The following is a 24,653-nucleotide window of genomic DNA, read 5'->3' as shown; positions in this document are numbered from 1 at the left end:
CATTTCCCTGGAGTAAGAACAAATATTCCTTTACCAAAAGAAGACATCTGCAAATGCCCCTGTGCTGGGTGCTCAAGCAGCGCGGGTACACTGGCCGGGGTGGGGGGGAGGAAGGATAGGATTGGGTAGTACTGTCACTATGGGGGGATCACACTGCAAATTTTGGCTGGTGTCTGAACATGCTGCGCAATCCACCCTTCAAGCCATTCTGGGCGTCAGAGCAAGAGGAAGAGACAACTCCATTTTTCTCTAGCTGCCCAGAATGGCTCCAAAAGGGGGGAGGAGGCCCACTTCCATGGCACATTCAGGCACCTGCAAAATGTAGCACTGAGACCCCCTGTGAGTTTCTCCTGGTCTATCTCTATTGACCAGCCAGGACGATAACCAACTGACCCTGAGAATTTCCCTAGATCTACCTCTAGCAGCAGGACAGGGCAATAAACCACTCATCCTAACCACTTTCCAGCACTGGTATAGCTGTGCAAATGGGACGTGTGCTGCAGCGGCAGTCACAGAGGCCTCCTCAAAGTAAGGGAATGTTTGTTCCGTTACCTCAGAGCTGCATTGCCCTTATGTTGGTGCTGGAAACTGGGTTAAGGATTGCGCCCTGAGTGTACAGAATAACAACCCAATATCACAAGAGGAAACTTAACGCCAAGCAACTTCTGACCCAACCTGGGGCTTAGTTCTGGCCAGAGGCACTAGAGTCAAACAATAGCTTAAACAGGGCATCTATGCAGTAGCAGTTAAATGACCAAGATTGAATTTACGATATATCCTCGTAGATATATCCCCAACCCTCTCTTAGTAAGATACCTCTGTAAATGTAGTTTTATTTAGGAATTTAACTTGCCCTGCTACCATTCCAGTTAGACTACTGTAATACAGTTTATGTGGACCTGCGCTTGACAGCACAGGCAGCCTGTGGAGCTAAGCAGATAACAACAACAACAACAACAACAACAACAACAACAGTATTTATATACCGCTTTTCAACTAAAAGTTCACAAAGCGGTTTACAGAGAAAAATCAAATAACTAAATGGCTCCCTGTCCCAACAGGGCTCACAATCTAAAAAGATGCAAAAGAATACCAGCAGACAGCCACCAGAACAGACACTGCTGAGGTGAGGTGGGCCAGTTACTCTCCCCCTGCTAAAAAAAGGAACACCCACTTGAAAAAGTGCCTCTTAGTCTTACCCAATTAGCAGGGGTTCACACCTTACCTGCAGGAATTCACTGGCTGGCTGCTGACACTTCTCCTCCATCTCCTGGATGAGATTTCCCAGAGAGGAGAGTTCCCTGCAGAGTTTGGCCAGGTGCTCGTCCCTCCTTCTTGCAATCTCCTTCTCCACCTCTTCCATCTGGGCCAGAAGGATTTTCTCCTGTTCTTCCAGGAACTGGTGCATTTGTCGAAACTCAGCCTTGGTCTTTTGTCTCTTTTCTTCTGTTTGGTTCTGCAACAAGTAGATAGGAAGAAATGAATGGCAGACTAAGGACCGCTCCCGTGGCACGCGACTGTGACGGTACTGAAAATGGCTGCCATCGCATCTAGTGCGCCCACGGTAGCCGCAGGTGGCACCTTGGGAGAAGGGAAGCAGACCCGCAATGGAGCTCCTCGATTCACCACGAACCAAAAGGTTGGCAGTGAAGGAAGAGCGTTTGTGTTGGGCACTGAGCCCTCCACGAACGCTCTGGATCTGGTGTAGCGGAGCTCCACCAGACATGCCTCCCTCCCTCCCCACTCCCTCTCCCAGGCATTGCTCCTACCTGCCCTCTCCCTGTCTCCCCATCATGCCTCCTCCCCGCCCTCCAACCGCCTCCCCATTCTCTGGAACACCTCCTCCCCGCCTCCCCCCAACCCCAGTTTTCCTTTCCGTGGCTCCGCAGTCCGTGCAACCGCCAAGCGGCGGAGGCTGGACCCCCATCCAGTGCTAGCCCAGCGCTGGCCAGTGCTGAGCTAGCACAGGTGCTTGCCTGGTGGTAAGCCTCGCAAATGTGCCTTACGAATTGGGCTCTGAGTTTGTCCTTGCAGTAACATGAGGTCAAACATGGTATGAAGGACATTTTTGAGTTTTCACAGAGATCACACCACCATTTATACATGAAAGAGTTTTCCAAAGACCTCAAAGGGCCCACCTTCAGAATGGCCGTGCACAGAAGATGGGGCCTTCCAGCCACTGAGGATTAGAGGAGCCAAGCTGCCTCCTGCCTTTGGACTCTTGAATTTTCTGTTCCACATCTCCAGAAATAGGTTCAGGTATCTTTGAACTGCCCAACAATCGTGACACTTACCAGCAGGTCTTCGCTTTCTTTTTCTGTGCCTGCTTTATACCTCAGGATTTTTTCTCTTTCTGCCCTCAAGATCTTCAGCCTGCTACTGATCTGATCCTGGTGAGAAATGAAATTTCAAGTTTCGTTCCTTTGGAGAGATGACTGATGTTTACACAATAAACATCCTGCATTTTTCTAGCAGCCCCCTAAGACCCTGAAGACCTTGGGGTCCTCATCACATAATTCTACAACATCTATTATAGTAGTAGATCCAGTTAGAGATGGTTAAAAATCCCTGAGACAGGTGTGGCACTAAGGTGACTGCTAGGCCTCAGTCTGACTCCATCTTGGTGCCTGTAACATCTCTACAGCTGGTGAGGATCTTGCTTAACTGGAAGGTGGGTCAGTGTCATTGTGAACTTAGCCAGTGAGACTGAAATAAGGAAGCTCAGTAACAGCCAGTGTCCTAAGTGAAGTTAATTCCAAACTGGAAACATCTGATACTCTCCAGTTGGGAGGGGTCAGAGTGAGTGACTGACTGTGAGTGGCCTGGAGACTGCACCATCCTTCTAGAAGGCTCAGTGGATGGATCCAGCCCTCTGATAAGCTGGTAGCGCAGGTAAAAGAGGAACCCCTCAGAAGGTAGGGGCTGGCTACGCTTCCATTGTGCCCTGGATGCTTGGCCCTACCAGTCATGGTATGACAGGTAGCCTGAAAGAGGTCACCTTATTTGCTCCCAGGGGATGGGAGGACTCAGGTGAGAGGCAGAGAGAAATCAGTTTAGAAAGCCAGCTTTTTTGTTTTTAGACTGTATGTGTTCTTTGGTAAATGCCTTTCTTATTGAGTCATATGCAAACTTTTATTCTTTAATGAGCCATTATAGATTTATAGGTCTGTGTTTGGTCTTGATGACATAATGGAACAGGGGCTTATCTGGATCTGCTTACCTTGTGTGTGCACCAGATTTTTGAAACAGGGGTCCCTGAGGTGGAGGGAGTCCAAAGCCTGCAAGAGCCGGGGAGGAACCTGAAGGCCTTCAGCTGTCCCTGGAGCTGAAGGACTGGGTGTGAAGCCGGGTGGCGGCGGCATTACTGGACTAGGGCCACAGGAGGGGGCCCAGAAATTTCTTGGGATCTTACATATTCTGATCTCACCCAGAACTGCTGCCTGTGTGGGATGCTCAGAGCACTGCCTCGGATGCCTGGTGTCGGCTGCTGCTGCCACAAGCCATATGTGCCAGGCTGAGGAAGGCATATGTGACACTCCTTAGAACACTATCACATCTGGGAGGAAACTGGCCTGCTGGACATTTTCAGGACACACTGGACATTTTCCATTCTGATGTAAGCCTGAATACAACTGTGCTAATTTTCTGCAATGTTTTTCTACATTAGAAGATTTTAGAGAGAGGAGTGGGTTTAGTTGCCTGTATCAACAGCCTCTGCTGCGTGGGTGGGTAGACTTGGGCTCCAAAGACTTCTCTGGCTGCCACCTGCCTTCCCCTGGTCTTTCTTGCCTCCTCCTCCTCTTTTGGGAAGGGCCCCAAAAGAAACTTTGTACCCCCTGATAAAATTCCTCTCAGAAGTGCTGGTTCAGGCACAGGTAACCTTTGATAAGGGCACTCCTGCAGGTCTGCATCTTGTTTCCCCTCCATTCCGATTCCCGGCATTCCAGAAGGCTGTGAAACAGGACGTCCAGGCAGACGTGACTGCCCAGGACATCCCTGTGCCCAGACAGACATGGCACTCGCACGGCATGAAGGCAGAACAGTAAGCTCTGCTCATGGAGCGGAGGGCTTTCCCTAAAGCCCGGATCCAGCCTCTGGGTCAGGATTTGGAAAGCCCTGCCCTAGAACTGTGCTACTGTGGTCCGTGGATCAGCTGCAGCCCGGGAGCCACCTGCTGCTGGTCCACGGTTTGTATCTTGGGGCTTCCTTCTTCTGCCTTCTCAGAGTTCCTTGAGACTTGGTGGTCTGTGATGGTCACCCCTTTGAGAACAGCTGGTCTTAAAACTGGGCAGAGGAGAGGTACCCCTGCAGTTAATCCTGTGTGGCACCCAGGACCTAGTGAGAGATGGATGTCATGTTGAACTGATAGGGAACAGTGATGAACAGCATTGCGATCCGTTTCACTGGCCCTACAGTGCTTGGGGTTTTGCTTGCTGAACCAAAGTTGCTGAGGTCCCAATCAGGAGAGGGCCTTTAACCCCTGGGCCCTGCCACAGGCCTGATCTGGCTCTTCTGTATGCAAAAAATTAAAGAGACTGGAAATCTGATCAATTCATCATCTAATTTGACCCTCAAATCAAAACTGAAAGGAGGGAAAGCTGCTCGTTTATCATTTAAAAAAAAAGTGGCCAGAAATTCTAATTACACAGACCTTCCTTAACCTGGTGGGAAGAGGAGCCACAGAAGGAGTGTTTCAAGAAGTCGGGCCTCAGCATATAACACAGTTGGGCAGCTGCTGAGGCCCAAGTTCTCAAGGAGGTTCACTGCTGACGCCTGCTGTGGCCCCCAAGGGAGGCGAACAAAGATGACCAAATAGATCCAAAGCTCCTGCAATTCATGCTCTCTTTTCTTCTCTGTTTGAAATAATAAAACATGCTTCAAGGTATATGATGAAGAGCCAGATAGCACCTACTGGCAGGCAGGGGGCTGGTTCACACATACCCCAATTGGGGGGGGGATTCTAAGGCTTCGTCACAAGAGATGGCAGCAATACTGCAGGATGCTGAGGACGAGAGGATAACTCCCTCAGCCTCTGCCTTCCAAGTCTGCCTCTCATTGACCTCTTGCTCAGTGTCCTGTGCCACTGTCACTTCCCCTAATGGCGGTGGAGGGAATACTGGGCTCTTAGCATTCCCTCCACTGGCCACTAGAGGCATCAGATGCCAAGAAGAGGATGGGCAGGGCTTTCCTCTCTCCTTCAGTGTCCGGGGCCAGTGCTGCCACTTGTTCTACTGGCCACGTACAGAATGCTGGGCTCCATGTCCTCCTCTGGCACGTACAACACGAGAAGAGGATGGAGCCAGTCTGGACTCCGTGGAGGCTGCAGGCTAGGGACGGTAGTGGATGAACAATGGGTCCCCTCCCTCAACTCACTGCCTCCCCAAATGTGTTTCCTTACATGAAGTTCTTCACCAGCAGCACAGACCCCCTGCAGAGGGGTGGGCGCACCGGTTTATACATGTTCAGGGCTGCAGGCCACTCTCTGCAGTTCCTACCCCACCTTATCACATTGCATTTTTAAAGGGAAAACATTTTCCTCTTCAGGTTTAATGAAGGGCATGGATGTCCCCATTAACTCCTATTTATATTCCTTCTTAGGGAGGAAAATTTTCCTTTATAAGTTGCTTGGTTAGAAGTCCAAGCCTTGTCACCCTGAATTATAAAGAGAATCTGCTGTATATCCATTGGACTGTAGACTGGGGAACGCTGGAACTATTTGGGCACCAAGAACAGTTATCCGAAGGGGAATACCTTCCTTAGAGCAGAAGATAATTAACATCAGCCCTCAAAGGAGACAGTTTCTCGATGTACCAGGAAGAACAACCATATTCCACAGAATTCAGTTTAACCAAACAAAATTCTTTTATCAAAGATCCAAATGATCCTACCTTGTACTCCTCTGCAGCCTCTTCCAAGAGAAGGATGGTATGTGATCGATGTTCTGGGGATTGCTTACAAAACACACACACCAGTTCCTTATCCTCTTTGCAGAAGAGATGGAGTCTTTCCATATGTTTCACACATAAATCCCATTTCCCTGGATTATGCTGTAGAAGTTTGATTTTTTCGACAATATTTGCCAGTGAAAAGTTTGGCCGGAAATTCACTTTCTTGAATTTGGCTTTGCACAGGGGACACTCCAGATCTTCCCCCAGATCTTCCCATGTCTCACAGTAGCGGGAGATGCAGCCCCTGCAGAAGTTGTGGCCACAATCCAGAGTCACTGGGTCTGTCAGGAACTCCATGCAGATGGGACACTTGAGCTCCTCTTCCACCAAGGCTGATGCCATGATGGGCGGATCCCTACTGCTTTGTTAGAAGAGCAGCTTGTAAGATCTGAAAGAGGACATCAGGATGGGATTGGACAACTGAGAAAGAAGAAATGCCTCCTGGGGAAACCACTATTTCACCACCCATCTACTCCGGAAGCTCCACAATTTCTCTGCTATAGTGTCTAGTTTCTGAAACTATTGACCAAATGAGATCCTTCCACCCACTCCACTGATTAGCTCTCCCTGCAGCCAAAGACCTTCCTGTACCAGAAAGTTGTTCTGTATGACCTGCAAACTGCAGGATTTCACGGAGCCCATTATGATTTCTGGAGCCCATTATTGTTGTTGTTTATTTATTATTAGGAATATTGATATACCACTTTTCAACAACCACCACTTTCAAATTGGTGTATATAAGTGTTTCTCAGTGGCATGGGTACCGCTAGTGATACTTAAAATGGTGTCTGGTAGTACGTGTGAGACCCTCTGCCTCCTGGCAAGAAGTCCAGCAATGCAGCTCGGCAGGCAGAGCTCTCGCGTGTGCTTTTTGTGTACTCAGAAAAGCCCTCCTGTCCATCCTGAGCCTCTTCCTGGTGTTTGTGGAGGAAGTTTGTGGTTCCTGGTGGAGGAAGCCTCATCTGGCTTCCTAATCCAGAAGTGACTGATGATGACATCCATCACCAGTTACAGGTTACAAGCCATGATGGACTCTCCCTGCCCACATCCACCCACCTGTGGAGAGCGATTTCCACTGATGGGCGCATGGACAGTCGTCTGGATCGGGGGGGGGGGGGAGGACTGACTGAGCATCCTTCCTGATAGGGGGGTTGGAAGGTGGAATCGGTGACTGCGAAGCTGCGGGTGCTGAGATCAGGCTGACCAGATGTCACAGCTTCAGAAGAGGACCAGGCAAGCAAAATGGAGGACAGGACAAGATAAAAGTTTAAAACACTCCCTGCTCTGCTTTAGTTCAGTGTATGGGAATTGTGGCCAGGTGGGAATACTGTATAGTACATGCGCTCTGCACATGCCCAGAAGTCAGGGTGACCAGATGTCACAGCTTCAGAAGAGGACCAAGCACCCCAAAATGTAGGGCATCCAAGAAAAAAGTAGGACAGGACAAAATAAGAGTTTAAAACACTCCCTGCTCTGCTTTAGTTCAGTATATGTGAATTGTGGCTTGGGGAAATACTGTACAGTATCTATACTCTGTACATGCCCAGAGGTCGGCTGACCAGATGTTGAGGCTAAAAAAGAGAACACGTCCTGGAAAAAGAGGAAGTTGGTCACCTCACTGAGATGGGTCATGTTTAAAGGAGGCAAAGTGCAGATGCTCAGGAGGAAGAAGCCTCTTTCAAACTATGTCCCTATCCTGGGTGGGGATTGCTGGTGTTTCTGCTGGGGTGCAAATGGTGCCTGTGCCCCCAGCCTGGCTGGGCCCCCCCACGGCACACAAAGGCCAGAGTGACCCTCACCAGAAAATCAGGGCCTGCGGAAAGGATCAGACCAGAACCTTGAAAGAAAAGGAGTGATATTAATAACTTGATGGTGCCCCCAAAGACCCCAAAGGTGGTGGTGGGGATATTTCCTTTGGTACCTGCAGAGTTACCTGCCTGGGTGGAAGGGGAACTTTTAGCCCAGTTGATGGTGAACCTTTTGGGCTTGATGGGCCAAAAATTTGACTCTGCTGGTGCGTCGCACATGGGTACCTGCACCTGAACCCAAAGAGAAACAATTCTTTAGTCACTGATTCAAAAATACAGTCCAACCATGTTTAGTGGTACAGTATTATATAAAGCAGGGGTCTCCAGACCCCAGCCTGGCGACCTGATGGGGTCCACAGTGAGCTTCTAGTCCTCTGAGAGCCTCTGGCCCACATGACCAGAGCCGTGCTCCAGTCAGGTCCAGAGCGTGCTCTGAGGGCCAGGGAGGCTGTGTGGCTTTTCTCAGAAAACCAGAAGAAAAGGCCTTGGGCTTTCTCAGGGTCAGGGAGGCCTCTCCAGCCCTCAGAACATGCTCTGGGTGTTTCCCGTGGTGCTGATTAAGGTATTTATTCCTGTATGTGTAAGTAAGCTGCTTGTGGGGTGGGGAAATGGGGGGGGGGTCCATTTGAGTGTGTGCTTTATTTCTGTGGTGTGTGTTGGTGCCTGGAGAAGTCCTGGAGCCCATTCATTCATTTAATCCTTCATCTAAGTTCCATCTCCAATGTATTGATTTCAATTTTATATTTCATATTTTATATTTTTTCCGGCCCTCGACGCTGCGCCAGATATTGGATGTGGCCCTTGCCAGGTGCCAGTTTGGTTGGAAACTTTGTTTCTTGATTTTGGCCTTGCAGATGGGACTCTCCAGGTCTCCCAGATCTCCCCACGTCTCACAGTAGTGGGTGACACAAACACGGGCAACTGAGGGCTCCTCCGGCACGTGCTTGAGCCTCTCCCTTAAGTCACCGGATTGCAGCCTCCTTTCCCTGCTGCAGGAAGGTCACCCTTGGGAGGTGGGGTGCAGTTCAGGGGCAGAGCACTGGCTGTCCGTACAGCAGGTTTCTGGTTCAGTGCCCAACACATTCAGGCTGGGTCAGGAAAGACTTTTACCAGAAACGGTGGGGAGCTGCTTCCAGCCAGTGCAGACAACACTGAGATCGGTGGCCCGATGTCTTGACTTCATACAAGGCAGCTTCCTACATTCCACCACTCATCCCTCTGAAATGAGAAGGATGGAATGTCAGCCAAGACCGTTCCTCAATGGACCACTAGGGGATCGGGCTTTGACCACGACTAGCCCTTTGTAGGGCCATATTACCCATTAGGCCGACTAGGCACAAGCCGAGGGGCCTTGTAGGGTCGAGGGGCCTGTCAATGTACCCGCCCTGATTTTGGGACACAAGGCACAAGCTGGGCCCCGTAGCTCTCAGCAGATGGCCGCAAGCAGTCCGCCCCAGCCTCAGGGAGCCTGTGAGTCAGGGGTGGGAACTACACCAGTGTACCCAGCAGAGTAAGACTTAATCATGACTCTTCTCTCTTCCCTTGGACCTCCAAACAACTCTCTGTCCCTCCTTTGAAAAGTTTCCCTTCGCACTTCCCTGCTCGCTTTCTTCTTCCCCTGGTTGGGTCACCTCTGGCTGAGGAGGAGACTCAGGACAGCTGCAGCCTGACTTCCACTCTCTCCTTTCTTCTTGTATTCAATCTGTGACTATCCAAAAGGGAGTGATAGACTGATGTTTCTTGCACCTAGGCATGTACTCTTGAGAAAAGGAGATTTTGTGTCCAGTTGCACCCGCTGTTGTCTCCACCAGGGCAGGTGAAACCCTGTGCTGTGGCTCCTCAGCACTCCAAAAGCCTTCTCAGGTTTCAGAAGCACCTCTCATAGTACTTCCGGTTTCCCTTGGGACTTGCTGGAGGAAAAGTCCATCCCAGTTACAAGCTCTGATGGGTCTGTGCCACCTCTTGACTTGAGAAGGAGGCTACCTCAGAACACCAGGTGCAAGGGAGTGGCCACGGGATGCAGGTCTCTTGTTGTCATCTGCTCCCTGAGGCATCTGGTGGGCCACTGTGAGATGCAGGAAGCTGGATGGGCCTATGGCCTGATCCAGCAGGGCTCTTCTTCTGTTCTGATGCATGGATGCTGTGGACAAGTGTTGGCAAACCTATTCCTTTCTTTGGGAACGTGCAGTGACGTTAGTGGGTCCACACCCCATGGCCCCACCTCCCTACTTCTGCCACAGCACCCCAGCACCTGTGCCCCCCCTTTTGTCCTGTCTCTGCTTCAGCTGCAGTCATTAGGAATTTCCCAGACTACACCAACTTGTACCAACTGACCTGCCTGCCTGAGAGGAGGAGCTTCCCTTTTGCAAGGACTGACCCTGCTGAGGCACCACTGAGAAGGGGGGTTTACGGGTCTGCTGAAGCCCTCCTGTTTTCCCCATTCAGTTACATGACCATCTAGGGGGGAGAGAGGAGCAGAATGGGAGCGAGCATGCTAACCACGAGACTAGTGGTCCCAAACTGTGAGTCAGGACCCACTGGTGGGTCACAACTGATTTTAGAATGGAAAGACCAGATAACTAATTGGCTCAAGCCCTGAGGTTATTCAAATATCAGATACTGTAGTTGCTGGTTACCCTGCAAAGAGCTCAGCTCCTGCAGTTTGCAAACACAGTGGCGTCAGGGGTGCGTGACACACTGGGGGTGGCGCATTGCCCGCCTGCTGGCCACCACCACCGCCACCCTTTGCCCTTCCCAGAGGTTTCTGCGGTGGTGTCACACATGTGTGTGAAGCTCACACCACCCCACAACCCCCCTAGCAACCTCCGGCTGCGCTGGATGTACTGTTAAATATGCTGTGGAGTTCTCAGAAGGCTTTCGGAGTGCCGAAGAAAAGAGTGAGTGAGGCTCTGCAGCTAAAGGAAGTATCCCTGGGAGGGGTGGTGGATTGCGGATCTGGCCAGAGGCGGCAGTGGGCCAGGTCCATTACTGTTGCGGATGGTCCCTCCCACCTGTTCTTGCTCCCAAACTGGAAGTGTCTTTCAAAAAACCAGAAGTGGCTGCTGGAAAATACTGTGGGTCATTCCAGCGTTCACAGAGTAGGTATGCAACCCTGCAAGACCTGATGGAGGATCCCTCTAGCACCACCAAGAGGGTCACAACCCATTGCAGAGGACTAGGTGGGTTGCAGCGCCAAAGAGTTTGGGCATCGCTGGATGAGATGATGGTATTACTTATTGCCATCACCGTGTGATTGTCTCTTCAAGAAAGAAGCTGAAGGAGGAAGAGGGAATTCTGGGACACAGAGCAAAGAGCAGATTTCATGCAATTTAATTTTGATGACTGCCTGAAAGAGTTGAGAGGCCTTTGCAGAGCTGGACAAGAAGCTCTGGATGCCAAACGGCTCTTCATTATTGCAGATACTCGAGTATAATTCGATCTCACAAATAAACTGAGCAAAAAAAAAAAAAAGAATTTTCTGTGACCCTTGGATAAATGGGGAGGGGGGGGGAACTTACCAGGAATTGTTCTGAGGCAGCAGCAAAAAACCCAAAAGAAAAAAGGAGCCATTTGCCTTCTTCTCCAAGCAGGAAGGGAGATGTAAGTGCAGGTGGAACTTGCAAGCTTTGTGCAGAGGATTGAGCTGAACTTCCCTAGGAGCAGCCCTCACACTGACTGCAATTCCTTAAGCACCTTCATTTTCCTGCCTGTTCGGAGAAGAAGCTAAAATGGCTGCAGTTTTTTTCTTTGTTTTGTATTGCTGCTCAGAAACAATTACTGGTAAGTAAAATGGCTCCTTTCCCCCCAGCCACCTGTGTCCTGCTTCTTGGCCCTGCTCCCATCCCCACGCACCAAGCAGCTGCTCCCAGTCCCCCATCTACTGAATTGACCCACGTATAAGTTGACCCTGTTTTCAGGGCCAATTTTAAGGCATAATATTTGACATATATGTGTCTATATGGTACTTTCTTGTTGATCGTTCTAATCTGGACAGAAGACCATCAGAGCCTGAGAAGAAGAACCTGCAACTGCCTCAGGGAGAGAGTCTCAGGTGGGCTTTTCCAAAAAGACAAAATAAGGGGAGGAGGGTCTCTCCGCAGAATGAGGCTCCGGAGTGAGTGGAGAGATGGACTCCTGTAACAGCATCAGAAAAGGCCACCTGCCCCTCAGGACATTTCCGAATCACTCGATCCTCTTGAGCTCCTTCCTCAAGGACAGAAATGTGTCATAAGGGGTATTAAAAACTCTGTACTGACCTCTCCTTCACCACAGCCCAGATCCCTTCCTTAGGACTAAGATCAAATGAGCCCTTTCTCCTCACAGACTTTCTGGCAACCCCCACAGCCCAGTCTCCTTCACTCTCCCCAGAAGTGTCTGCCTGCTGTGAAGCCCTCCCGGCCCAGCACACAAGGCCATCTGTCAAATCTCTCAGGATTGTTGGGCAGATCTTGACATCTGTGTCCCCATCTCACACTTTTGTGATCCTCAGACAGGATGGGTTGGGAATGAGCCGTGACTGGATCCAGAGTCACCTTTGCTGCTGAGGCTGTTGGGAATGGAGGGAGAAAAGAGAAGGAGAATCGTTGGGGAGACCGTCATCATGAGGCACAGAGACTGGAAAAACATCCTCCTCCCAACTGTGCACATGTGTTATTTACCCAAGATATTCCCAAGATTACCCAAGATACACACTGCCCTTCCTGTCCTGCTCCCTGTTAATGTCCTGACTGTGTCCCTCTTGTATCCAGTTTGCCTGCCTGCTTTCCACATTCTGTTTTAGGGTCCTGTAAAAGGGAGACACCTCCACGGGTCACAAGGGACAAAGTCAAGGTCTGAGACAGGGAGCCTCTGAGTCACCTGCTTCCTGGACAGTACGCTGCCCCTAGTATCCTGCAGGCGGCATGGCACCCATTTCCCAACAGTGCTTTTGTTTCCCACTCACTGAAGATTGTTGAGTCCATTTTCTATGACTTTCTCCCCACCCCCCAATTCCTTTCAATCCCCTGCACCATGGCAAGTCCTGTCCAAACCTGCCTGTCATCTGCATCCTTGCACATCATTCTTCATTACCTGGGAATTGCTTCCTGACTGTCTCCAGAAGGGGTTTTACATCACAGAATCCCCCGATTCTGCTGGTCAGCTCAGGAGGAAAAACCACAGGATTCTCAGATGCTTCCTTCTTCTCAGACCTGATGTGGATAAAAAAATCTGATCCCACAATCCATCCAATCTGGAATTACTGACTGGACTGGAGCAAAAGGACAACATGGAGGAGGAGGAGGAGAGTAGAAATCCTGGAGGCACAGCTCAGGGCACACTGGGAGTGCTTTGGGGAGGAGTCTTATCTAGTGATGGTAACAAGAAAAGAGAATACAGCAGATACACAAACCCCTCAGAACAACATGTTGCTGAAGGCAGGGAACAGAGATCTGGCAGCCTAGTTACCAGTTCCAAAGGGACAGAACTCTGGAGGTTAGGGAGTCCTACACTCTCTCCCTAGGAGCCCCCAGAGAGCCACGTTCTTCACAGCCCTTCCCAGCATCAGGATGCAAGAAGGGAAATGAGTGGGATCCACGTACCTCTGCAAGGTCTTTCTAATACCCTGAAAAGAAAAGGAAAAGAACTCAGCTCCTGCCACAAGGACAGTGGTGTACCTGGAGGGGGGGCAAGTGGGGCAAATGCCCCAGGCACGAACCCTCCGGGGGCACCTCTTCGAGTCTCGCCCCCCTGCCGCTCATTCACCTTTTTTCTTTAAAGGGAGAGAAGCCGGCAGCTCCACTGGCTTCTGTCCCTTTAAGAAAAAAAGCCTCCTTCAGATGGAGGAGGGGTGCCCAGATTCACTGCTGGAGAGTGCTGCAACTCAGTGCTGGACTGGGTTACAACCTCTCCCCTCCTCTTTTCTAGGAGGAGAGGAAAGAGGCACCCAAGAGAGTCAGCGTGCTGGAGTTGTGATGCTTCCTCTCTAGGGCACCCTCTTCCCTCCTCCAGAGGAGAGGAAACAGGCACCTTAGGGTGTCAGTGCACTGGAGTCGCATCTCCCAATGCACTGCCTCTCTAGGGCACCCCATTCCTCTCCTCCTATAAAGGAGATGGGGAGAGGGGGCGGCCTAGTCCGGCGTTCTATCATTGTCAGAGAGGCAGCTTGTCGCTGCCTCTCCACAGCAATCCTTAGCGCCCCTCCTCTGCTTCTGAGGGCATCCGTAATACCTTTCTAATATCCTGAAAGAAAAGAAAGAGAACTCATCACCTGCCACAAGGAAGTTCGTCTTGTCAGACTCTGGACAGAGATGCTCTCTGGTCCTCCAATGTTCATTTGGCAGTGGTCTGTCCTGTACGTGCTATACAAAGACTAAATGTGTAACAGCTCAGCATGCCACTGTACTCCAGCACCAGTAAGTCAGCAAGTGGGGTTGGATGGTGGTGGGAGGTGATGGAAAGGGTGTGGGGTAGGGAAGGAGTTGGGGTGAAAAGGGGGGTGGAAGGGATATTGGTGGCAGTGGCCCGCTGATATCCAGGCCTCAATCCAGCATGTCGAAGTCCATCTGGCACCAGAGGCTTTTCCCTGGGGTAAGAGAACTCTGCTAAGCAGCTAAAGGATCTATAACACCAACTTAGCATACTGAATAACACTTCAATATCACAAGGGGATACCCAACGCCAAGCAACTTCTGATCCAGTCTGGGGCTTGGTTCTGGCCAGAGGCACTAGGGTCAAATAGTAGCTTAAATAGGTCATCTATGTAGTAACAGTTAAATGGCCAAAATGGAATTTAGTAACATTCCTCTATAGAAGTAGTTTTATTTTGGAATTTAACTTACTCCAGTACCATTCCAGTTAGACTACATAATGCAGTATACATGGAGCTGCCCTTGACATCCTGGGCAGCCCATGGAGCTCAGCAGATCAGACCTTACCTGCAGGAATTCACTGACTGGTTGCTGACACTTCTCCTCCATCTCTTGGATGATACTTTCCAGAGAGGAGAGTTCCTTGCAGAGTCTGGCCAGGTGTTCATCCCTCCTTCTTGCAATATCCTTCTCCACCTCTTCCATCTGGGCCAGGAGGCTTCTCTCCTCTTCTTCCAGGAACTGGTGTATTTGTCGAAACTCAGCCTTGGTCTTTTGTCTCTTTTCTTCTGTTTGGTTCTGCAACAAGTAGATAGGAAGAAGAGCATAGCAGGGTGCTCTCCTGGCCCACACAGGCCCTCCTCCAGGAGGTTTCTCAGATCCCTCCACCTCCTACCCACCTTCCTTATGGCTTTCTGAAAGATTTTACAGGCACCATCCCCCTGCTGCTTCCAGGGGTCCCTTGCTGAGGCATCCAAGGCTGATCAGCAGTTTTGGGTTGCCCAGGATGTTCCTGGGCAGTTTCCATCATTGGCTGCTCTTCTGGCTATGAAAGCAGCAGGAGTGTGCCCCAAATGCAGGCCTGGTTGCCCTGGGGCAAATCTGGACATGTGAGAGTTCCATTTGCAGTAGGCCAGGAGTTTACTTTAAAGTGGACAATTCTAATGTCCTTGTTCTGTATTGTTGCCTGGAGGCAGGGCCGGCCCGTCCAGGAGGCCAACTGAAGCAGTCGCCTCAGGCAGCAGGTTGGTGGTGGGCAGAGGAGGAGGAAGGCTGGAGAGCAGGAGAGTCCTGAGTCACAACATGAGAGAGTGGGAGGAGCAGAGGCTGGCACATCATCAGGTAAAGGAGGAGTGTGTGGCATCAGTTGGTCTTGGACCAGCCCTACCTGCAGGGGGGAATCCTGCGTTAAAGGGATACCCTTTTCTAATACCCTGAAAAGAAAAGGAAAAAACTCAGCCCCTGCTTCAAGGACAGTGGTGTACAAGGACAGTGGTGACAGGAGGGGGGGCAAGTGGGGCAAATGCCCAAAGCACCAACCCTCCAGGGGCACCTCTTCGAGCCTCGCCCCCCTGCCGCCCATTCACCTTTTTTCTTTAAAGGTGATGCAAGGTATAAAAGTCTGTTAGTTATGCTATAGGATGCTTACCTGAAACATAAACAATATGGTCCATCTCTGAATGTTCAACTTGAGTAAAAAAAAACAACAACGGTTTCGGTTTCTCACAAGCATTTGGCTGGGATTTGGCAGCGTGCCGCAGATGTTCCCGGCACAACAGATAAGATGCAAGCACAATGAGTAGTCTTTGTTTTCAGTCCACAGAAAACAAAATATTCCAGCAGTTTGAACTTTCAGGTTGAAGGCTTCTTCAGAGCACCACTTGCACACACAAATGCTAGAAAAAGTATTATGGCCAGTATTTATATTATATTTTATAGCCATATCTCATATAGAAGGATATTAGTCAGCTTAGCTCTCCTTATATTTCTTGTTCTTCATTTTAAAACCAGTCTTGGTGCGTATGCAAGTGTGACTAGCAAATAGTAATATTTTACATGAGTTTTAGTAGTCTAACAGCAATAAAAGGTTTAAGACAACTTATCCAAGTTATTTTCCAGTTCACATCAAAGCATTTCCGGATTAACAGCAAAGGTCAACTTCCCAGAGAAAATGAAAAAGATAGCAGTTTTTTTTTGTTTTTAGCAGAGCTCGCAACCTTTTTAGCAACAATTTTGTTGCATTTCGAAGGCCAGAAGTAAGTCATACGATGGTTATAGGTGAGGTCATTTTGAGCGAAATTGAAGTGCAGTGCCATTTGCTGACTGTTGGGGGTATATGAATTGTATATGATGGATGTATAAGATGGAACAACGGATGTTTTGAACCCACCAATGAATTGTCTCCAAAGAGAAATGTATGTGTTTCAAAGAGGGAACCCCAGATTGTTATAAAAGTGAGCTGCAGAAGGCGCTCTGGGCTTCGCTTCGCTTCTCCACTCCCACTTCTGACTTGTACACACACACTCTCAAAGCTTCGCGTAACGTTGGTGTGATTTCTCTCACTTTGGATTTACAATAAAGGCCTGGATTTGATCACCTTTGCCTACTGAGTTTGCTTTGGAATCTTGGGATCTCTTGTAACATCTAGGATTACCCTGGAACATCTTGGGTACCTTGCAACAAAGGAAGAGAAGCCTGCAGCTCTACCGGCTTCTGTCCCTTTAAGAAAAAAAGCCTCCTTCAGATGGAGGAGGGGTGCGCAGATTCACTGCTGGAGAGGTAGCGAGAAGCCGCTTCTCCAGCAGCAACTCAGTGCTGGACTGGGTCGCCCCCTCTCTCCTCCTCTTTTCTAGGAGGAGAGGAAAGAGGCACCCAAGAGAGTCAGTGTGCTGGGAGTTGCGATGCTTCCTCTCTAGGGCGATGCTTCCCCTTATATAACTTATATAACAACAACAACACCTTATAGAACAACGTGTAACACCTCAATATCACAAGGGGATACCTAACGCCAAGCAACTTCTGATCCAGTCTGGTTCTTGGTTCTGGCCAGAGGCACTAGGGTCAAATAGTAGCTTAAATAGGTCATCTATGTAGTAACAGTTAAATGGCCAAGATGGAATTTATTCCTCAGTAACATACCTCTATAGAAGTAGTTTTATTTCAGAATTTAACTTGCCCTGCTACCATTCCAGTAAGACTGCTATAATGCACTATACATGCAGAGCTGCTCTTGACAGCACAGGTAGCCCGTGGAGCTCAGCAGATTAGACCTTACCTGCAGGAATTCACTGGCTGGCTGCTGACACTTCTCCTCCATCTCCTGGATGAGATTTCCCAGAGAGGAGAGTTCCCTGCAGAGTCTGGCCAGGTGCTCATCCCTCCTTCTTGCAATCTCCTTCTCCACCTCTTCCATCTGGGCCAGAAGGATTTTCTCCTCTTCTTCCAGGAACTGGTGCATTTGTTGAAACTCAGCCTTGGTCTTTTGTCTCCTTTCTTCTGTTTGGTTCTGCAACAAGTAGATAGGAAGAAAAGAATGGTAGACCAAAGGGCTGACAGCCCAATCCAATGCTTCCTAGCACCCAGGGCTGCAGCGATGCTAAAATGGCTACCACTGCATTCCATGGGGCAGGGAAGCAGCATTGGGGTACTCAGGGTAAGGGAGCCTACACTCTTGTGTAATCACCAGGAGGCCCCAATGGATCTCCTTGAATCTGAATGGTCACAGGTTCAAGGAGTTCCATGTCTTCTAAGAACAGCCCTGCTGAATCAGGCCATAGGCCCATCTACTCCAGCTTCCTGTCTCTCAAGTAGCCCACCAAATGCTCCAGGGAGCACACAAGACAACAAGAGACCTGCATCCTGATGCCCTCCCTTGCGTCTGGCATTCTGATGCTCTCCCTGGTGTTGGTTCAGCACAGGTTCATGCTGAGTCAGTTCCAGCACCAGATTGGTACGGACTGTCACAGGTGTGCCTTACAGCACTTTTGCAACACTGCACACCGATGCTGGGCTGGCACAAGCCCAACTGGATTGGGGTAGGAGTCTGTCCTTGCAGTACCATGTGGTCGAACATGATAGGAAGCGCATTTCTGAGTTTTCAGAGATCAAATCAACATTTAGTCATGAAAGAGTTTCCTAAAGAACTCAAAGGGTCCACTCTTTAGAATGGCCATGTGTAGAAGATGGGGCCATTCCAGCCATGGAGGATTAGAGCAGCAGAGCTGCCTCCTGCCTTTGGACTCCTGCATGCTCTATTCCGCAGCTCCAGAAATAGGTTCATGTATCTTTGAACTGCCCAGTAATCGTGACACTTACCAGCAGGTCTTGACTTTCTTTTTCTGCATCTGCTTTATACATCCGGATTTTTTCTCATCTCATAGGCCCATCTAGTCCAACTTCCTGTATCTCACAGCGGCCCACCAAATGCCTCAGGGGGCACACAAGCAACAAGAGACCTGTATCCTGGTGTCATCCTCCACACCTGGCATTCTGAGGAATGCCCCCTTCCTCTCCCAAGGACTGAAATTATCAGGTAAGAAATTCCATTTTTTCCCCTGGAATATTTTTTCCACTCAATCCGGAAGAGAAGGTATTATGTTTGCCCCAAACATGGTCGGTATGCTTCTGTAGTGGGCTCTTCATTATCACGCTTATGACTGTGCTGTACTTATGACTGTATAATAAAAGAGGAAACAGGATAGCACACTTTATCAGCCTTCACCCAGAATAGAAAAAAGCTCCCTAGCAAGGAAATATTAACATATTTTTTTTAAAATCAGTAATTGAGCCCTTATGTTCTAAATAAATTATAACAAGCATCTTATTCATCTGATAATTAAATATCATTAGTTACCTAGTAATTGTTGGAATTAAATGCCACTTCTTAAACAGTACAACACTGCAATTGCACTTGGCCCAAATGATCATAAAAAATTGAACAAGGAAGCGATGCTTGTAGATTGGTCTGATAGATATCAAAGTCTAGCCAGTTGCAAGGGTCTGGTTTTTGTGCTTCTTTCAAGACCAGAATGGTGCTCAATCCTAATTCCTGTCGTGGTAGAATTTCTGTTCTTAGACTAACATCCCAATCCTGTCCTCCCCCCCCCCCCCACACACACACTGGTATAGCCATGCTAAGAACAGGTGTACTGTAGCCAGCAGAAGGGGGGACAAATAGAGACTTCAACCTGTAAAAGGAATTTAAGAGCCCAATCCTATGCATGTCTACAATGTAAGTTCCATTATAGTCAGTGGGGCTTGCTCCCATGTAAACCTTAATCCCTTACCACTACATAACCCCCCCCCCCCCCACATTTCACAATGGGTTTCCTTTGACCTGCACTAGAGCTTTTGCTAGTGGCAAGACATACTGAAGGTTTTTATGGTACTAAATTAACTGTTGCAGATGTGGTTTCAAAGTATCCCTTCTGTCCTGAAAACACACAGGCATTTCAAATGGTGAAACGAGCAGACAAAAATCAGCCCTGCTTCCTTAGGTCATGTACAAAACAATAGGAAAAGAATCTTCCGCTAGGCAGGGAACTTTCTTCTCTCTGACTATCTTAGATTAATCCATTGATGGTTTCAGATTTCCCAAGGCAAAACAGTAGAACTCCAGGGAAATCAGAGCAGATGCGCTTTTAGACAAGCCCCCTTCCTCCTGGGAATGTGGTCTTTCATTGACCCCCCCCCCCCCCCAAATTGATCTTTCTGCAGCTGAAGTCCAGATACAGAATGGTCTGGCAAACAAAGACATCAGGTACCACACTAACGTTTCTGTAACAAATCTTGTAACAAAAATGAAGTATGACATTTAATTTTTCTTCTTCTTTATTTCAATAGGAATAAGGAAAAGCTGACAGAAACAGGAGACATTCCCCCCACTCAAAATTGCTTGCAAATGGCTTGTCTTTTTCCAGCCACTAAAGTTCAACTGCCCTTTGTTTTCTCTAGAATTCCCACTTACCGATGCTCTTTGATTTCAATTATAAAGAGGAAAGGCATTGATGGCCTTAGAAGGGGATTAGGGAGATTCCTGGAGGAAAGTTGTCTACTGACAGTCTCAGTGGTTCTGTGCCACCTCCACATTTTGAGGGACAGGGCTGGGCCAAGGACAGCAGCCACAGGATTCAGGAGGGAGGCCAGGAGCCCTCATGAGGAGTCAGGAATGGAGCCAGGGACAAGTCTGAGAAGCAAGCCGGGAGTCAGGAACAGAGCCAAGGAGTCAGGTTAAGAGTCACCAAAAAGAGCGCATGAGAGACTAGCAGTGCAACCCCAACCTGTGCTGGAGAAGGCAGGCCTGGGCTGCATCCGAGTCAGGACTGGGGCTGAATTGCTTCCCTTTACCCTGGATAAAGTGGCAGCAGCCCCAATGGGGCTACTTGGATCTGCGCACCTCAATCGGTGGTGCAAATCTGAGCAGCCCAGGGACAGGGTTAGGATCTGGCTTAATGACCGGATCCTGGCCCCACTTCCTGCTCTGTCTGCCCCCCCCCCGGAACACCTGTTGCCCGCCCTCCACCTGCCCCAAAACACCTCCCTCCCACTTCCTCCCCTCCCTCCCCAGACCCTTACGTCAGCTGAACTTGGCAGATGCAACTTACCTTCCCTCCAGGGCCCGCGGCGGCACATGGAGGCCGATGCACATCAGTGCACCAACCTGTCTCCCATTTGAGAGGCGCAAAAGTGCTTTACAGCACTTTGGCAACACTCCTGGGCCAGCATAAGGGATTTGTGTCAGCCCAAGGGTGCATTAGGATTGCGCCCAAGGTGACCTGGTAGCCCAAGCAAGGGGACAATCCAGACTGGAAGCTTTGCCCGACCCAGGGGTAAAACAGCCCAGAGCCTGAGAGGCTCTTGTGATGCTGCAGTTCCATGAGCTCGCCACAAGGGGCAGCCACTCACATAACTTTAAGGCTGCAGTCCTACAGACCTGGTTCCCAAACTGTGATCTCCACTTGCATCTGCCCCCATACAGTTTCCAAAGGAACTACCAATCTACCTGAGGGTTCTGCAGCTCAGTGGCATACCTAGGCCATCTGTCACCTGGGGCAACCTAAAATATTTGTGCCCCCCATGTGTTAATTAAATTTATTATTTGGGAAACTACGTGATTTGCCGCGTGAGAACTCACTGACAGCAACGCAGACATGTGTGAATGGTTCACATGATAGCATAGCGACGGGCTTTCTGTACCTTTGTTTCCCACAGAAGCATGGGGAAAACCGCAAGCCCAGATTTGAAGTGTGAGACACTGAGAACAACACAGCAAGCACTAGAAAACAATGACAACACTGCAGAAATGTACAATTTGTTTCTGACGCATGATTTGTGTCCACACCATGATATCTGATAAATATCCTTGGCAACAGTGAATAAATGTCACCATCTGACTGTGGTCCCCTCCTCTCTTCACTGGCCCCCCTTGGAAAGAGAGTGAGAAGGTGGGGGAGGGCCTGAACTCCTCTTCCAGCACCGTTGCCAAGGATTCGAGAAATAGAACTAGAGGAAATTGCAGAGGTTGCTGTGTTGTGGCAGATGGAGGATCTTTTCCATGATCTCCCTCACCTTCATCTGCATGTCCATATGGGGGAGAGAAGGGAGCAGGCAGTGAGCATGCTAACCACTATTCCAGTGGTTCCCAAACTGTGGGTTGCAACCTGATTTTTGGTGGGTCTCTAAAGGGTGATGGAAAGATCAGATCACTAATTGCCTCAAGTCCTGAGGCTATTCAAAAATCAGATACTGTAGCTGCTAATTACCCTGCAGAGCTCAGCTCCTGCAGTTTGCAAGCAGCTATAAATATAGGGAGATAAATGTCTTTTTCTGATTATTACTTATAAATAAAATATATATATTCTGTCTTTCTAGATCTTTTCTAAAAGTCTGGTAAACCTAGGGGGGTCCTGATAGAATGTCATTTTAAAAAGGGGGTCCCAGTGCTAAAAGGTTTGGGAACCACTGCACTAGACACTACTGCCCTGGATCAGCCCACAGGTGCTGAAACCCCCTCTACCCTAACAGAACATTTTGCCAAGCAGGTGCTGCTTAAGGCAGAGGTATTCAAACTGGGGTGTTGTGATACCCCAGCCTGAGGGCCCTGGCCTCTGCCCCCTTAAGGGGTGGGGGCAGGGGGGAAGGCAGCAACAAGATCCCAGGATCGCATTGCTAAGGAGGGTGCAGGAACTGGCATGTACTTACCAGTCCCTGCAGCAGCCTCCCTGGGGTACATGCCAGTCCCTACGCGCCCCCCCCCACCTTCCCCAGCCCCTGCTGCCTTCCCTCCCTTAAGGACTTACTGCAAACTTCAAACTCCCTGAGAGTTTAAGGGGAGAGGAAAATAGGGTACAGGCAGGCACTAACAGATATGTCAGAACAAAAGAGGTTCTGTCTGTATTGCCTGTGTAATAGGGGCTGAAGTGCAGGGCAAGTACACAGGACCCAGTTGGCTGCAGCATAAAGTGTTCAGTTGCATGTGTGAATGCAAATCCCAGTTGAAATATCATAGATGCAACTTCCACATTGCTTCATAGCCAGAGTTTTTTCCACAAGATCTATTCATTCATCTGAAGACGAGTTATCACATTCTGGGTTGTCAAGACATTAACATATATGAATGAACTGGAAGAAAAAAAATATAAGCAACGATGAGCAAGAAACATTTCAGGTCTTCTTCCAACCGTCATGAATCTTGTCCACAGGTACCCTACATTTCCTTAAACATGGGGAACTGTATGTCCGTAGCTACCCCTTGCCCCTCCTCCAGGGTGGCAAGGGCAGCTGCATGGAGGTGTGACTGACAGAAGACTTGCCCTGTCTAGAGAAGAACCACTGGGAGTGCTGATGGTGCTGGCAAAAGAGGTTTATTCTGATCAAGTACTTTACATTCATCTGGACCCAATTATGTCACTGGGTCCCAAGCCCCTTGAGTAGGCTTTGTTCACAGTTCAGAAGTCCATAATTCATCCGACTCTGCCAGCCAAAATAAGTATCAGTCTGAGATGGGAGGGGGTTTCCAAAGGCTGAAAAGGCATGGGTCAGCAGGAGCTGCGGCGATGCCACCGATGGAATGGAGAGTGTGGGTCAGGCACTTGGTCCACTTGGAGATCGACTGGAGGAAGGTGGGCTGGTCCGGTATCCTTGCACCCTGGCCCTAGAGCCCTGCAAGTAGGTTTTTCTGGAGTGGCCCTGCACCCTCGACAGGAGTGACTCTTGTCCTCCAAGCTGCTCCAAGTGCCTGCCAGGGCACCCTGCTTCTGGGCCAAGTGGTTGGGCTTCCCCCAAAGGGCTAGTGGCTGGGATTGCCCCTAGAAAGGTGGAGGCCCCTCTTCTGACTGATAGGCAACTCCAGCCCCTACAAGGCAAGGCTCAGGTAAGGGCCAGACCAGGACTTAACCAAGGCTCACTCTGTCCATTCCCCAGGAGCCCAAGCCCCCAGAAGAACTTCTCCATCTGGCTGCGGGGCTCCTTATGAACCCAGCAGCCAGCCCCTGGGGCTCCACCCCTTCTGGCCCTGTCATCAACCACAGGTGTTGAGAGCTTTCAGGCCCTACTTTCTGCCTGGGGGGCTGAATTCTGGCAGTACCTATACTCTACACCCAAGGAACCCCTTACTCTCGAGGAGCCCCTGTGCTGCTGGGGCCAACTCTGGCAACAGGAACTCAATACAAATGATTTAAAATGAACAGCAACATTTGTGTTTTTAAAAAAAGGTTTTGGAAAACTAGTTCTGCTTGATGGCTGTTTTCACTACTGATTGGCCAACATCTGCAACATCATGAACCCATTTTCATCGTCCATGACACAGATTTGCAATTCATTTATTTTCCTTAAAAAAAAAAAAAAAAAAGCAGAACTCTGAGTGGGGCTGAACAAGAGGCGAGGCATCCATGAAGATTTAACCATCTCAGAATTGTGTACTCTTGGGAAAAGGGGCCCAGTCAAGATTTTGGGTGCAGGATTTGGCACCAGCTGTGGCTGGAGATTTTAGAAAAGAGGGATTCTGCCTCACATGTCCCAAGATCCTCTTTGAATAGCAACAGTAAAGGAGGTTTGCTCTGCATGTTTCCAGCCTTTGCAGAGAGAAAGCAAAGGAAGACTGAAGGGTATGGAAGCAGGAGGCGGTCCTGTGACCCTAATGGGACACCCATTTCTGCCTCAGAATAATCTAGATCAGGAACTCTCAAACTGTGGGCCATGAGCCCACGTGAGGTGGGTTGTAGATCGGTGGTGGGCCTGTGAAGGGGGGGCAAAAGCCCCAGGCGCCGTACCTGCAGGTCACATTGTGGTGGTACCGCTGCACCTGCTGTGGTGCCACAGCTGCCTCCCCCCACCCCCTCTGGAGCCATTCCAGGGGCAGGCGAGACCCTGTGCTGTGGCGCCTTGGTACACTGAAAGCCTTCTCAGGCCTCAGAAGCACCTTTAATAGTACTTCTGGTTTCCCTTGGGAAACTGGATGTACTGTTAAATGTGCTGTGGAGTTCTAAGAAGACTTTCGGAGTGCTGAAAAAGTCATGTGAATCTCCACAGCCAAGGTAGGGGCAGCGTGTTGT

The 24,653-nt window shown here is 49.5% G+C and overlaps 3 protein-coding genes across 3 annotated transcripts in view; 1 reads left to right on the top strand and 2 right to left on the bottom strand.

Moving 5' to 3' along the window:
- LOC136639120 (zinc finger protein RFP-like) overlaps nt 1-24,653 on the top strand; it is a 573,475-nt gene that overhangs the window by 294,413 nt on the left and 254,409 nt on the right. The gene's annotated exons all lie outside the window — the stretch shown is intronic.
- The window catches only part of LOC136640459 (tripartite motif-containing protein 10-like), a 195,288-nt gene that overhangs the window by 3,597 nt on the left and 167,038 nt on the right, over nt 1-24,653 (bottom strand). The window contains exons 2-4 of the mRNA XM_066615612.1: nt 5,889-6,336; nt 2,295-2,390; nt 1,226-1,456 (exon numbers count right to left, since the gene is read on the bottom strand). Coding sequence (XP_066471709.1) covers nt 1,226-1,456; nt 2,295-2,390; nt 5,889-6,290 — 729 coding nt within the window. The 5' untranslated portion in view covers nt 6,291-6,336. The remainder of the gene's footprint in view (nt 1-1,225; nt 1,457-2,294; nt 2,391-5,888; nt 6,337-24,653) is intronic.
- Nucleotides 1-24,653, bottom strand: part of LOC136640455 (zinc finger protein RFP-like) — a 123,219-nt gene that overhangs the window by 83,228 nt on the left and 15,338 nt on the right. The gene's annotated exons all lie outside the window — the stretch shown is intronic.

Source organism: Tiliqua scincoides, chromosome 2 (genome assembly GCF_035046505.1).
Source record: "Tiliqua scincoides isolate rTilSci1 chromosome 2, rTilSci1.hap2, whole genome shotgun sequence".
In the NCBI taxonomy this organism is placed as follows: Eukaryota; Metazoa; Chordata; class Lepidosauria; order Squamata; family Scincidae; genus Tiliqua; species Tiliqua scincoides.
The sequence above is the reverse complement of the archived record's forward strand: the minus strand, read 5'-3'. Positions and strand labels throughout refer to the sequence as shown.